The 15,265-nt window shown below is 47.2% G+C and overlaps 1 protein-coding gene across 3 annotated transcripts; it reads left to right on the top strand.

Moving 5' to 3' along the window:
• The first annotated feature begins 2,602 nt into the window (after positions 1-2,602).
• LOC138769564 (uncharacterized) lies at positions 2,603-15,042 on the top strand. 3 transcript variants are annotated; one of them, XM_069948126.1, is made up of 2 exons: positions 2,603-2,691; positions 13,854-15,042. In XM_069948126.1, the coding sequence occupies exon 2, from the start codon at positions 13,870-13,872 to the stop codon at positions 14,866-14,868; it is 999 nt and encodes a 332-aa protein (XP_069804227.1). In that variant the 5' UTR covers positions 2,603-2,691; positions 13,854-13,869; the 3' UTR covers positions 14,869-15,042. The 3 variants fall into 3 exon arrangements, with proteins under 3 accessions (XP_069804227.1, XP_069804228.1, XP_069804229.1); XM_069948127.1 differs by having other exon boundaries at positions 2,638-2,723; XM_069948128.1 differs by lacking the exon at positions 2,603-2,691 and adding an exon at positions 2,876-2,893.
• Positions 15,043-15,265: the final 223 nt, after the last annotated feature.

Genomic DNA, 15,265 nt, shown 5'->3' with positions numbered 1-15,265 from the left:
CAGCTAACCAAATACAAACACAGTGCCATTAAAGGGGTAGTGCGGCGGTAAAGAATTATTCACAGACTAACACACATTACAAAGTTATACAACTTTGTAATGTATGTTATGTCTGTGAATGGCCCCCTTCCCCGTGTCCCACCACCCCCACACGTGTACCCGGAAGTGTGGTGCACTATACTCACCTGTCACGTGCCGACACCCGTCTCCGATCTTCAGCGAGTTACGTCTTCTTTGGGCGGACGGCGAACAGCTCCGACTGTCCCGAATGCCGGCCGCCCTCTGCAGCGTCATCCGATGCTCAGCCGCAATTGGCTGAGCATAACTGTGCTCAGCCAATCGCGGCTGAGCACAGTTGTGACGCGGCGGAGGGGGGGGCGGGCGACAGCAACTCTGCCGTCCGTCCGAAGATGACGTTTGGCACAAGATGGCGGACGGCCCTCGACAGGGATCAGGTAATGTATAATGCACCACACTTCCGGGTACACGGGTGGGGGTGGTGGGACACGGGGAACGGGGCGATTCACAGACAATAACATACATAACAAAGTTGTATAACTTTGTAATGTGTGTTATTCTGTGAATAATTTCTGAGCGCCGCACTACCCCTTTAACATCGGTGACCTGCAAGGGCCCTGCAAAGTCGCCAATAGATAAAACACTATGTATTTCTCTATGGACATTCCAAGAATCATGCTATAGATATTTATATTTTATATTTTACAGATACGTTCTTTTTTAACCCTATATATATATACAGTGGTGCCTTGGATTACGAGCATAATTCGTTCCGGGACCGTGCTTGTAATCCAAATCAACTCTTAAACCAAAACAAACTTTCCCATAAGAAATCATTGATATGCAGACAATTGGTTTCACACCCCCAAAAATAATTATTTATTATTCTGAATAACATGTAAAACAAATGAAACAAACATTCAAAAACATTCAGAAACAGCAGGGAGCATGAAGGAATGAGCAGGATAGATGTGGGCACATACATGCAGCACTCTCTGTCCGGGGAGAGAGGGGTTACAGCTATGAAGAGATTACCTCCACCGTCCTGTCCTCTAATGCAAGCCCCAGCCTGAAGTGGATCTGCTATGATTTGGAAGGTGAGGGAGACTTTCATGGTCGGAGTACAGTGCTGTAGACTCCGCTATGCAGACCATGCCCCTCCCCCACTCGTGCTCCCACCCGGTACAGGGAGCTCTTAAACCAAAGCAATGCTTAAGAGCACCAAGTCACAATTTTGAAAAACTTTGAGCTCTTAAACCGAAACGCTCTTAAACCAAGTTACTCTTAAACCAAGGTACCACTGTATATATATTTTTTTTGCTCTATGTGATGTATATGGTGTGATATATACACTTTAGTAAATTTTACCCATATATTTATCATTATTGTTTGCATTTATACACTACCATATGATAAGTCTAAATTTAGATTTTGACCCGTCTCTATGGAGAAAAGTCAACAACCCAGGTAAAGGATGGTTTCAAGTTTATCTAGAGTTGTAACCTGCAGTATTACCAACTCGTCATTTATAAGTCACAGACACAGATAAGACAGTGTATCAGGATTATAAGCCTGGACAATGGCAAATTTTTATTATGGTAATCACATTTTATAGTCAGAATATGGGGCGGTACTACTCATGCGTAGTGTATTCATAAGAAATGTAAACATTCAACACAGACGGGGTTTCAAGTCACAAGACACATACATGTCACACTCTGGTAGGTCAGTCCATAAATGGTAGCAGTTTCCTGTACTGCGCAGTCAAGGTGGTATAACTTGTGAGAAGGTCAGAACAATACATTCTTTGCACTGATAATAAAGGATGATTCCCAGAGCCCAAATGTAACAAACAGTCCAGTTTGTTCAGACAATGTCCTTGAAACTGATAAGAAGTCTCTGAGTGAAATAGTTCATCATGAGAAAATTCCTTATTGTCTCCATGTATCAGAAGTCTCAAGGTAAAGAAATTTCCCAGACATTAGAATCATAAAATTAACCCTATCAGGAACTCTCTACTTTTATGTGCTGGTGCTTCAAAGGCCTGTATGTATATATATATATATATATATATATATATATATATATATATATATATATATGTGTGTGTAGTCATACAGGTATGGTGCAGAAAGGTAAAATCACCCCCCCCCCTGGCCTTATCACATAGTAACACCATATTGTTTCATAAGACAATATACATTGATCTACGCAATACTAAAGAGTTATGATTTAGCCGTTGCAAGGGGATTATGCTAGAGAGCCTACTAATAATACATATATTTATTGGTTTTCCGGTGCCAACCAAGTAGTGCACTCGCAATACACCCACAATACCAATTGTACTACTAGGTAGAGTTCTTACTATCCAGATAATTCGATTTATGAGAAGTTTTGCTTTGGTTTAAGAGTGGATTTGTATTACAAACAGAGTCTTGGAACGAATTATGCTCATAATCCAAGGCACCAGTGTACAAGAAATCCCTCTGAATTTAGATACAATTGCTTTCTTGAATTACAAGTCTGCCACCTTGTGGTTAAAGGTCACATTACATCAATTCCAGAAAACCTTGCAGGGGAAATCCTCTATGACTCAGCTGACATGTGACTGGAGTCCTTCCTATATGTTTGTTACATTGTTTTGACAACTGGGAACAATGACGTAACCTGCAGGTGAGGCATGTATATAACCGGATCATCACTCTGTAAGTACTGATTATTCAGACACATCCATCATGGCTCTACCGCTTTACAGACTTCGCCTTCATGACCAGATAGTGTATAGAACATTCTCTTGTATGGGTATGGCATCATTCACTGGTCATCAGGGTCATTCTGGCATCTTCTTCATTGTTTTCCCACCACTGACAATAGTGTAAGTTTCTGTTCATATTAATTGTATCTATGGGACCCATGGACCTGGCACATGCTAATACTTTATCCTTTTGGCATGGTATAAATGTAGTTTACAGTATAGGAAAACATAGTAATGCATTTGCTATACCGAGGGACACATACATCATTGTATGCCTATAGGGTGTTATAATAACGCAGGGGTATTGGAAATTACCCTTGTAATACAGCAGTTGTCGCAGGAGACAATTTTATTTCAAATTCTGTATAGCTGATGCATGTAACCTCCACCCACCCCTCACCCAGACACACCTCAATGTCATACATTGCTGCGGGAGAGCTGCTGTCAATGACTCAGAGGGACTTTTACCCTGTGCCATTGTGTCTGTGTGAGACAGCCCAATAGACTTCACGTCACATGACTGTGGCAAGAGAGAACACTTTCATCGTGGCCTTCATCCAGCTTGTTCTGATCATTCTCCATCTGAACACCAGACCACGACTGACAAAAACTTACATGTGCCAGGAAGCTTCTTACATATATGGTGAAGGTCAAATCAAAACGCATCAGTTTTTCGGCAAACCCCAAACGTGGCTGACCAGGGTTTTGTGTACGCTAAAAAAACCTGATGCGCTTTTATCATTTTTTTTTTATAATATAAGTCAATTGAAAAATGGATGCACACAAATCTATCCCTTTTTTCATCCATTTTTTCCCAATAAACGGGTCCGTTAGCGGACTGCAAAAATTGATCAAAATGCATTGAATTGACCACGTTCTTGTGTACACTAAAAAAAGGATGTGTTTTTTTTATGGAAGTCAATAGAAAAACAGATCAGAACGGATACACACACATGCATCTGTTTTTTTCAATTGAAAAGTGGTCCCTCAACATACGATATTAATTGGTTCCGTGACGACCATTGTATGGCGAGACCAAAACGCTATGGAAACTAGTGTTTGGTTCTAAATCCCCCAAAATGAGAAAAAATTTAAAGGAAAATAAGCAGCTAATAGAGATGAGCGAACAGGGTTCAGGTTCGAGTCGATCCGAACCCTAACGTTCGGTATTTGATTAGCTTGGCCTGCTGAACTTGGATAAAGCTCTAAGGTTGTCTGGAAAACACGGATACAGCCAATGACTATATCCATGATTTCCACATAGCCTTAGGGCTTTATCCAACTTCAGCAGCCACTGCTAATCAAATGCCACAAGTTCGGGTTCGGATCTACTCGAGCATGCTCGAGGTTCGCTCATCTCTAGCAGCTAACTAATATGGATACAATACAGCAAGTACTCACATACAACAGTCAGAAAGAGCTACAAGAGACTGTAGAGGACAGGACTGGTTTCAGGGTCCTGTACAGATCACACAGGGTCCCAGCAAAATAAAATGAAGTCGCCCTGAACTGGTGCCCAAAGGCGCAGCTCATCCTGGTACTGATAGAAAGCAGCACAGGACATGTAGTATCACACTGTATTATAGAGAGGAGATACCTGACACACACAGCAGTACAGGACATGTAGTATCACACTGTACTGTAGAGAGGAGATGTAGTATTGTTAAGGTGGCCATGAAGGGGTTATTACTTGGGTACTTGGTTATTACTTGGGTAAAAACATTGTAATCCTTAAAATGGCTTCAGCCTTGTAACTGCTTCTAGAAGAAGGAGAGGAATGCTGGCAGCATGCCGATGAGAAAAGCACCATGAATCCACATCGTAGCCATGACTTTGGTATTGCAGAGTACGGCTTCCATACCCCACAATACCAAGGTCAAACCCTTCTCCCTTGTATGACAGCCCCGTCCCCTTTCCACCCCCCCTGGGCCTCCCCACCCCCCTCCTTCAAACCCCAAATAATGACACAAAACCACCGTTTGGCTAATAATGGCCACAGCAGCCAATATTTATTAACAAATATAAATATAAACATACAAGTTATCAACAATGTAAACCAAATTAAATTATTCTTCAAAATGCTATAACAGACTAACATAACTTTTGATGGAGGTCCTTGTAGCTACATAGATCTGACGCCCATACTACAACATAACTATATATATAGTTATATATATATATTGCCCCCAGCCGCCCCGTCCGACTCGGGAACACCAAGCCAAATATGGCTACCATGCCAACCACCAACTCTCCGGTGATAAACCTTACTCAAGAGTCCACATGCGCCAGACCGCCATTGTAATTAGCTTGCAGAAATGAGGAGGAGGGTCATACCCAGGATGATCCCCCCCCCGCCAATTTACCTCCAACTACAAGGACCCCCCCCCCCCCCCGCCACTGCGAGCAGGCATTGACCCCCTCAAGCATGCGAGTTACCCCACATACCCAAAGCCCTCTCCACACCATCTTGCAAAGCCGGGGCCCATAGGTCCATGCCCACCGCATTGAGATGCACACCATCCTGCGACCAGAACTCCTCCCCCCTATTCTCCAAGTCCACATGCCTCACTGCCAAACCCCCATTCTGAATGACAAAACCCGACACGGCCCTGTTTACTTTCACCCTGGCTTTGTTAAGCCTCTCCACTGATCGCTCCGTGCGCCAGGTAAACCGAGGTACTATCTCGGACCACACCGTGAGCAGCCCCGGATATTGGGTCCAAATCCTAAATAGGTCATTTTTAATATCCCTGACAAGCTCCCGCATCGGCCGAACCCCCAAATCATTGCCTCCAACATGGAGCACCAACACATCAGGAACCCTATCTAACAAGGCAAAGCGCCGTAACTCCGGTAACACTCTACTCCATACCATCCCACTAAAGCCCAGCCACCTTATCACCGCGACATCTCTCGGAAACCCGAGTTGCCGTCCATTCGGGCGTACGTCCGCACGCCGGGCACCTCTGGCCACATAGGAATGACCAAACATCCACACCAGGCAAGGAGCTCTAACTGCAACGAGAGAAGAAAACAAACACATGACAGAAACCTGGCTCTACCACAACACCCCCTACCCCCACCTTCAAACTAGCTGCGGTCGCACGTAAGATCTAAAACGCTCAGCTTCCCAATGCCCGATCCGCTTGACCACATCCGCACCCAAACCCCAACTAGCGGCCTCCGTAGCTGCCCCTATCCTAAATGAATGAGGGGCAAAACGGGATGCATCCAACCCCAACTCCGACAAACACGGCCTGAAGACTGCCGTAAATTGGTATCGGGACAAATACGCCCCATCTGCGTGACACAGCAATGGGGATACCCCACAAGGACGCACTCCCAAAAACCTCTCTGAACAACGAAACGGACACATGTCGGAACCCGGCAGCTCGCCCAAAACAACCCGACGGCCCTTACCAACTTGATCCGTCTTTGACTTACGGATCCAAAACTCCATTTTATGCGGATGCAGGACCAAGTCTTCCCTCAACAAACCCCCAACCCGCTTACCGCTCGGAGCCACCGGTTCCCCAATGCTCAGCACCCCAAAAAAGGCTAAAGAGAACGCCAATCTAAAGAGTACCCCCTCATAAATCGAACTACACACCCGAACAGTCTGCTCCCCCAAACGCTCCAACAGCTGAAAACAAACCGGCCTCTTATCATCCCGAGCCACTCTGCCTCTCCGAAAACCCTTAGCCGCCTGCACCACTACAAAATCCTTAGTTATGTCCAGGCACCCCCGCAACTTAAACCCGAAAGCCAAACCCGCCAAAACTCTGTTCAATCTAGCTACCAACCACCCAGACACTGACATATCCCCCAACCAACACAACAGGGCCAACTTTCTATCCTCGTCCGACACAATCCCCCCCCCAAAGCAAGACACCAATCCTCCCACAGTTTCCAAGTTGAAATATAGGACGTCCACGTACCCGTAGCCAGGGAAGCCTGAATCAATTGCCCTGCCGCTCGAAACCCAGCTCCCATAGGTGACGCGGGCACTCCAGCCCCTTGGACTCCACCTCTGGCTCCAGCTCCCGAAATCGGTTGAACTGCGAGCGGGAGAGAGAATCAGCAATTGAGTTAAGGATTCCTGGCACATGCACCGTAACCACCCAGGCACTCAGTTTCAAGCACTCTAAAACCAGACAACGAAGAAGCCGAATCACTGGAGGAGAAGATGCCGTCAGGTTATTGATGGCGGACACCACCGCCATGTTATTGCAATTGAACCTGACCTTCCTATCCCAAAACTCATCCACCCACAAGAACGCTGAAACCACAATGGGGAACAATTCAAGTAAGGCCAGGTTCCGCCCTAATGCCGAGCCGACCCATCCGGGCGGCCAACGCGCTGCGCATCATTGCCCTTGGCAATAGGCCCCAAAGCCCACACTCCCTGCCGCGTCAGTAAAAAGGTCGAAGTCAGCACTATCTATGACCTCCGACATCACCAGTGACTTGCCATTATACTGCCCAAGGAAAGACCTCCAAACCCCCAAATCATCCCTATGTTTCCTAGTAAGGCGAACATAATGATAAGCCGTCGCACCGGACGTGGCAGCCGCTAACCTCCGGCAAAACACTCTCCCCATAGGGATGATCCTGCAGGCGAAGTTTAGCCTGCCCAGTAGGGACTGCAACTCTCGCAGCTGGCATTTTTTTTAGATGCGACAGCTTGTCAATGTCCCGCCGCAAGGACAGGAGTTTGTCCTCCGGCAGCCGACATTCAAATGCCACGAAATCAATAGTGATTCCCAAAAAGGACAGCTCTGTGGTGGGGCCTTCCGTCTTGTCCGGCGCCAAAGGGACACCAAAAGATCTGGCCACCCATTCTACTGTACCCAACAATGACCGGCAGATGGGGGAGCCAGACGGGCCGATGCATAAGAAGTCGTCCAAGTAGTGGATAAGTGACGCGCACCACCCACTCCAGAAACGAACTAAAGGCCTTGAAGTACTCACATAAGATGGAACACCCCATGGGCAGACATCAATCCACAAAGTATGCACCGTCGCAATGACATCCCAACAGCCGGACACTCTCAGGATGCATCGGCAAAAGACGGAAGGCCGCTTCCACATCAGTTTTAGCCATCAACGCCCCCCTGCCATAGAACCGGACCCATTTCAATGCTGCATCAAATGTCGTTTAGACCACGGAGCATAAGTCCGGGTCTATACCGTCGTTAACCGAGGAACCCCTGGGATGTGAGAGATGGTGAATGAGCCAAAATTAATTAGGCTCCTTTTTGGGCACTACTCCCAAGGGAGAAACTTATCAGGTCATCTACGGGAGGGAGATGATAAGGGCCCGCCATTTTACCCAGGGCTACCTCTTTTCCCAATTTCTCGCTAACCACCCAGGGATACTGATACGCTGATTTAAGATTTTTTAAAACGACGAGGGGACGTGATGGGAGGGTGAAGGAATAACAAAGCCATCACGAAAACCTGCAATCAATAATTCTGCCCCCTGTCGATCGGGGAATCTATTTAGATGCGGGAGCATCGCGCCCAGATTCACCGGCGTCTCCCACTTGGGTATTAGCCTGCCCCGGTCCTCTACCCCGCCCCTTCTTAAAACATTTTGCCGCCCCGTGGGTAGAACCGTTACATACGGAACAGGCATGTTTAAAACTGCAACTATACCCCCATCTGCATTGCCCTTCATTAAACTGCCAGCAAACTCCCGACTTTTGGCCGCCCTGCTGACCGGACTGAGAGGCCGATCCCAAACCACCCGTCTGGCCAGCAGTGCCGGCCCCACCCTGAAAGGGGCACCCATAACGCGTCGGGGCCATCACCCTAAGCCAAAGACCTATGTCTTTAGGATCCCACCTAATGCTCGGTCTAATCGCCTTCCGCTGTCTAAACTGTTCATCATAGCAGAGCCAGGCCTGGCCGCCGTACGTACGATGAGCCTCCCCAATGGCATCCATGTAGCAGAAAAGCGCGGAACAGTGTTCCGGCGTCTTTTAACCTATGACGCTTGCCAAAATGGCGAACGCCTGTAGCCAGTTACTAAATGTTTGAGGGATCAACCGCTACCTTCTCTTCTCCTCCTCTTCCTTTTTGCTGTCCTCCTTTTTACCCTTGTCTAGGTTAAATTTCTCTAAAGGAAGGAGCGAAAATATTTCAATATACTCATCCTTCCATATCTTCTCCCGAATGTCTTTTTTCAAGTGCGACCCCAAAGGTCCCTCGAAGCAGACATACACCTCCCCTTTCGCGCTATCGTCCAAACGCACCTGCTCTTCCTTTTCCGTCTGCACTGACACCGTCACTCCACTGTTGCTAGGCACCGCTACCTGCTGACTAGCCACTACTGAACTAGCCCCCACCACCCCTGACGTCTGCTCCTGCATCCATGCCGCTACCGGGGACACACCACTACCCTGCCCAAACGCCGACTCACAGCGGGCCAAAAGTTCCCGCACACTGCCTAACAACTCGCTAATACTGTCCCCATATCTGCCAACCCCCTCCCCCAAACCGCTAGCTGAGGGAACCGGGGAACCCAACGGGGGCCTAACACCTGTACCCTGCGACATCAATATAGGTGGGAACGGATGGGACAAGGACAAACACTCACCAAGCTGCGTAGGTGCTGTGGGCCCACCAGCCAGCTGTGGAGAATGTAAACGCTGGTCACTTGGTCCTGGAGTCCCCAGGGGGCCGATCCCCTGGTCGTCTCATCATCACGCCCCGAAGAAAAGCTGGAGCTCCTCTGCCCAGCCGTGGTCACATCCGCCGCCTGGGAACCGTGTCCCGCTCCCTGGAGTTGCTGACAGGGGGCTGCCTGGAGCCGCTGCAGAGGGGCTGCCTGGAGCCGCTGCTGGGGGACTGCCTGAAGCTGCTGCTGTGCGGTTGCCCGGGGCAGCTGCTGGGGGCACCCCGCACTCATCCGCCCTTACTAGCGAATTCCGGGTCCCGGGCCTGGATTGGGGCCTGCTCAGGAAGGGGCTCAGGAAATCAAGGGGGAAAGCCGGCGGCCCGACCGGAGCATCGCCGGGACGCGCCACCTTGGAGGTGCTGGGGGCAGACGTGGTAGCGCGCAGGCCCCGCCCCCTTGCCGGGGGGGGGGGGGGGGAGACCGCCGCCTCGCCGCAGGCCCAGGCCAATGCGGATTCCTACCAGACCGAGCCCAGATCCAGACCGAACCCAGACCAGATCAGCAGCTATAGGCCGCGGGACTCGGCCCGGAGGGTCCCTGGAGGGGCTCCGCTGGCGCCGCCTGGAGCCGAGTGCCTCCTGCTCTGGACTCAGACAAGCAGGAGGCCAGGTGCGTCGGGTGCCCCGCCGGGAGCCCTGGGCGGGAGGGGGGGGTATCGGAAGGGGGAGCAGAGTGAGGTGGAGAGGAGGGAGTGAGAGGGAGAGAGATGGGAGGAAGAGAGGTGGGAGGAAAGGAGCCGGACCCCGACGGGACTTCAGCCAACAGACCCCGGAGCCTCTCCTGCAGCCAGGCCGCATCCGAGGTGCCGGCAGCAGCCCGAAGCTGCTCCAGGAGATCCATAATGTCGGCCATTGCAGGAGAGTAGCAGCGCAGGAGAACCACCGCTGAGGATTCTTCCCGCCGACTGCTTGTCGCCCAGACCCCAGGTACTTTTATCACTTAAGCTCCGCCCCCCCCCATACGACATTATGTGCGCCTCCTTCAAACCCCAGTCATGCGGGCCTCCTCACATGCCTGCGTCCCTGCTCCGGCCCTCCTCAACACAGACATAAGAACAAGACTATTATTTAAACCAGTGCTTCTCAATTCCAGCCCTCAGGCCTCACCAACAGGTCATGTTTTGAGGATATTCCATACAAAGGACACCTGTGATAATACCTGATGCACTGAGTATAATTATCTCCCCTGTGACATACTAAGGAAATCCTCAAAACATGACCTGTTGGTGAGGCCTGAGGACTGGAATTGAGAAACACTGATTTAAACAATTTATATGGTAAACATCACGTTGTGCCAGCGTGACTGCGGAGGACAGGAAGCTACTGACCATCTATAGACTAACCAATCAGAGTGTGACATGTATGTGTCTTGTGACTTGAAACCCCACCTGTATTAAAAGTTTATAAATTTCATGTGAAACCAAATAAAGCGTGAGTACGCACTCCTAACTCAAGCTGAGAGAGAAGGTTATGCCGTCTTTTTGCCTGGTGTCATGTCCTCGTCGCTAGCGCTCAGCTTACTTAATTTTGCCAGGGATAGTCACTTGGGAATAAGGCAGATGAAAAGCAAATCTGACCTTGACAGTATCACACTATACTGTAGAGAGGAGATACCTGACACACACAGCAGTACAGGACATGTAGTATCAAACTGTAATGTAGAGAGGAGATACTAGACACACACAGCAGTACAGGACATGTAGTATCACACTTTACTGTAGAGAGGAGATACAAGATAAACACAGCAGTACAGGACATGTAGTATCCCACTGTACTGTAGAGAGGAGATAGCCAGCCCACACACACACACACAGCAGTACTGGAAATGTAGTGTCACACTGTACTGTAGAGAGGAGATACTAGACACACACAGCAGTACAGAACATGTAGTATCACACTTTACTGTAGAGAGGAGATACAAGATAAACACAGCAGTACAGGACATGTAGTATCCCACTGTACTGTAGAGAGGAGATACCACACACACACACAGCAGTACTGGACATGTAGTGTCACACTGTACTGTAGAGAGGAGATACCAGACACACACACACACACACAGCAGTACTGGACATGTAGTATCACACTGTACTGTAGAGAGGAGATACCAGACAGCCAACCAGTGAATGCACTTCACTGTACTGGGATTTTACCAGTAAAATGGCCACTTTCATTGGTCGATCAGCTCGTTTTTTTTTTTTACATCTCCCGCAGATCTGGACTGTCTGTAGCATTGTATGTTGAGTCTGGTCTCAAGTATCGATGGTCCAGAAAGTAACATTGTATATTGAAAGTATTATATCTTGAGGCCACTGTAAGTTGAGGGATCGCTGTATATGTAATATGATATATTGTACCTGATGTTTGACAGACGAGTAGCATCCACCACTGGTAAGCATCAGATGGACACTGCAAAAAGAGTCTTTTACTAATACAATTGATGATCCACCTTGGGGGGGTGCCAATTTATATATGGGCTTAAGTGTGTCAGAAAAACATGGCCGCTTTTTTCCAGAAACAGTACCACTATTGTTTGGGTGTGGTATTGCCGCTCAGTTCCAGTTGAAGTGAATGGAGCTGAATTGTAATACCATTCACAACCTGAGGAGGGTGAGTTGCTGTTTTTTTTTTTCTTTAGAAAGTAGCTGTACTTATTCTAATCCTAGATAAACACTTTCAGAAGACCTATCACCACTCCTGATCTGTTTGTTATATCACGTACATGCAGTGTCCTTAAAATACACATTCTAGGTCACATATTTCTATAGCTTTGTAATGTGCCACTCCTCATCTATTCTTAACCAAGTGTTACCAATTAGGGGCGTGTCCATACAGTGTCTGACGCTATCCAATCAGAGCCAACAGTGTCAGATGACACCCCCCCAACTGGTAACACCCACTTCCTTATTAAGACATACATTTCTAGAGGAAGAGCACATCATATAGTTATAAACATAGGTGATCCAAAATTGTTATTTCATGGCCATTGTATGTATTTGATAAAATGGTCAGATCAGTAGTGGTGACAGGCCCTCTTTAACCCCTTAAGGACAGAGACAATTTCGATTTTTGCATTTTCGTTTTTTCCTCCTTGTGCATCAAAGGCCATAGCACTTGCATTTTTCCACCTAGAGACCCACATGAGCCCTTATTTTTTGCGTCACTAATTGTACTTTGCAATGACAGGCTGAATTTTTTGCATAAAGTACACTGCGAAACCAGAAAAAAAATTCAAAGTGTGGTGAAATTGAAAAAAAAAAAAAACGCATTTTGTTTATTTGGGGGAAATGTGTTTTTACGCCATACGCCCTGGGGTAAAATTGACTTGTTATGCATATTCCTCAAGTCGTTACGATTAAAACGATATATAACATGTATAACTTATATTGTATCGGATGGCCTGTAAAAAATTCAAACCATTGTCAACAAATATACGTCACTTAAAACCGCTCCATTCCCATGCTTATAGCGCTTTTATCCTTTGGTCTATGGGGCTGTGCGAGGTGTCATTTTTTGCGCGATGATGTGTTCTTTCTATCGGTACCTTGATTGCGCATATACGACTTTTTGATCGCTTTTTATTACAATTTTTCTGGATTTGATGCGACCAAAAATGCGCAATTTTGCACTTTGGGATTTTTTTGCGCTGACGCCGTTTACCGTGCGAGATCAGGAATGTGATTAATTAATAGTTCGGGCGATTACGCATGCGGCGATACCAAACATGTTTATTTATTTACTTTTATTTATAACCTGGGAAAAGGGGGGTGATTCAGACTTTTATTAGGGGAGGGGGCTTTTTATTGACAACAACACTATTTTTTTTTTTTTACACATATACTAGAAGCCCCCCTAGGGGACTTGTAGTATATACACTTTGATCTCTTATTGAGATCTCTGCAGCATAGATATGCTGCAGAGATCCATGAGATAGGCACTCGTTTACTTCCGGCTGCTGCAGCCGGAAGTAAACGAGTGCCGAGCCGGGGACGGCGCCATCTTGGAGCGGTCCCCGGCCAGCTTCAGAAACGGAGATCGCTCCTCTGGGATAACATCCCGGAGGAGCGATCTCCGCCACTAGACACCAGGGAGACGCTGGATCCGGTAATCGGATGCAGCTGTCATGTTTGACAGCTGCATCTGATTACTGTATTAGCGGGCACGGCGATCGGACCGTGCCCGCTAATACCTACGGTCCCGGGCTACAAGCGGCACCCGGGACTGCCGCGGTTCAGAGCGGGGTCGCCGTGCGGCCCCATTCTGAACGCCCTTACCGGCAATAGGGCGTACCTATACGCCCTTTGTCGTTAAGGGGTTAAAGAATAAATTTTTTTTACCAGCGTTTCCCTTTAAAGGCATTGTTATCATTGCCATTACTTCATGTGTTCTCTTTCCACAGCAATCAAAGCTAAAGCATGGAGAATACCGGCAATGATGGGGACACGATGAAGGAAGACGACAAAGTAGACAATGGGGTCATTGCAGAAAGAGTGGCCTCTAAGAATGAGGACAGTGTAACATCAGAGTGGGTGGAAGATACACCTGTGAGTACCATATGCCAATTTTTTCTTGTAGGACGCTGCAGGTTTGGGGATAAATGTAGAAACACCCACAAAGGAGAAGCTGCAGCTTCCAGTCACCCTCATGTGACAAAGGATAAAGGAAAGGGCGACCAAACATCTAAACCAAAGGGTAAAAAGCCTCCAATGAAGACAGCTGAAGATGTCATCTCCCGAATCCAATGGGACTCGCACTTGCCAAAAGAACATTTTATAGTTGGTTACCTGGATAGATTCTTAGGAACAATTGAGAAGCCTTTCTCTGCTTTTTGTTGGGAAGATTTATCATCGGTAGGAGTAGATGTTCTCGCCATACCCCAACATCGCATTCAGTACTTCAAATATCGGGATATGGTGGTGTGGGACAAGGCGAATCGTGTAGACAACATCTTCGGGTCTACAGGAAGCGGTCTGACAATCTTGGACATTATTCATCAGTATGAAACATTGGCACAAACAGAAGAGAACAATCTGGAAGAGGACAACAGACAGGGACAAGGAGATGCGACCACTGATAACGATGAAGAAGAAGAAGCTGAAGAGAAGGACTGTAATTCTTTACACCAAGAACATAATAAAAAATCAAGGCCTAAACATTTTATTGCAGTCCGTATAAGCGATGAAGATGTGAGACACTCGGTAAAGGAGGTACAAAATGTCCTCCTTAAGCACAACCCAGACATGTCAGAGTATTGTATAGCGTCTAGATCATTAAATTGGAACGATCATTTAAAAATAATTATAGTGCTTGAAAAAGCCCTATATTGTAATCCGAATTCTTCTTCCAGCCATTTTTCTGTGTTTAATACAGCCCGAACCGCTTTGCGCACAGACTCCGTTCATACTGCGTTTTGAAGCCCTCGGCGGTGTGTGGTGTGATATCTATTCTTCTTTTCGATCGGATTTGTCGTTTTAAGAAATTTACGTTTAACCCCTTAAGGTCCAAGCCAATTTTCGTTTTTGCGCTTTTGCTTTTTTCATTTTATGTTTAAAAGTCCATAGCGCTTGCATTTTTTCACCTAGAGACGTATATGAGCGCTTATTTTTTGCGAAACCAATTGTACTTTGCAATTACAGGCATAATTTTTCCATAAAATATGTTGTGAAACCGGAAAAAAATCATTTGCGCTGTCAAATTGAAAAAAAAACGAATTTGTTTTGATTTCGGGGAGTTTTGCATTTACGCCGTTCGCCCTATGGTAAAACTGACTTGTTATGCATGTTCCTCAAGTCGTTACGATTACTATGATAT

This window comes from Dendropsophus ebraccatus, chromosome 12 (genome assembly GCF_027789765.1).
Source record: "Dendropsophus ebraccatus isolate aDenEbr1 chromosome 12, aDenEbr1.pat, whole genome shotgun sequence".
Lineage (NCBI taxonomy): Eukaryota > Metazoa > Chordata > Amphibia > Anura > Hylidae > Dendropsophus > Dendropsophus ebraccatus.
The sequence above is the reverse complement of the archived record's forward strand: the minus strand, read 5'-3'. Positions and strand labels throughout refer to the sequence as shown.

Coding starts and splice junctions, on each gene's coding strand:
- LOC138769564 (XM_069948126.1), top strand. CDS start 13,870: ATGGAGAATACCGGCAATGATGGGGACACGATGAAGGAAGACGACAAA.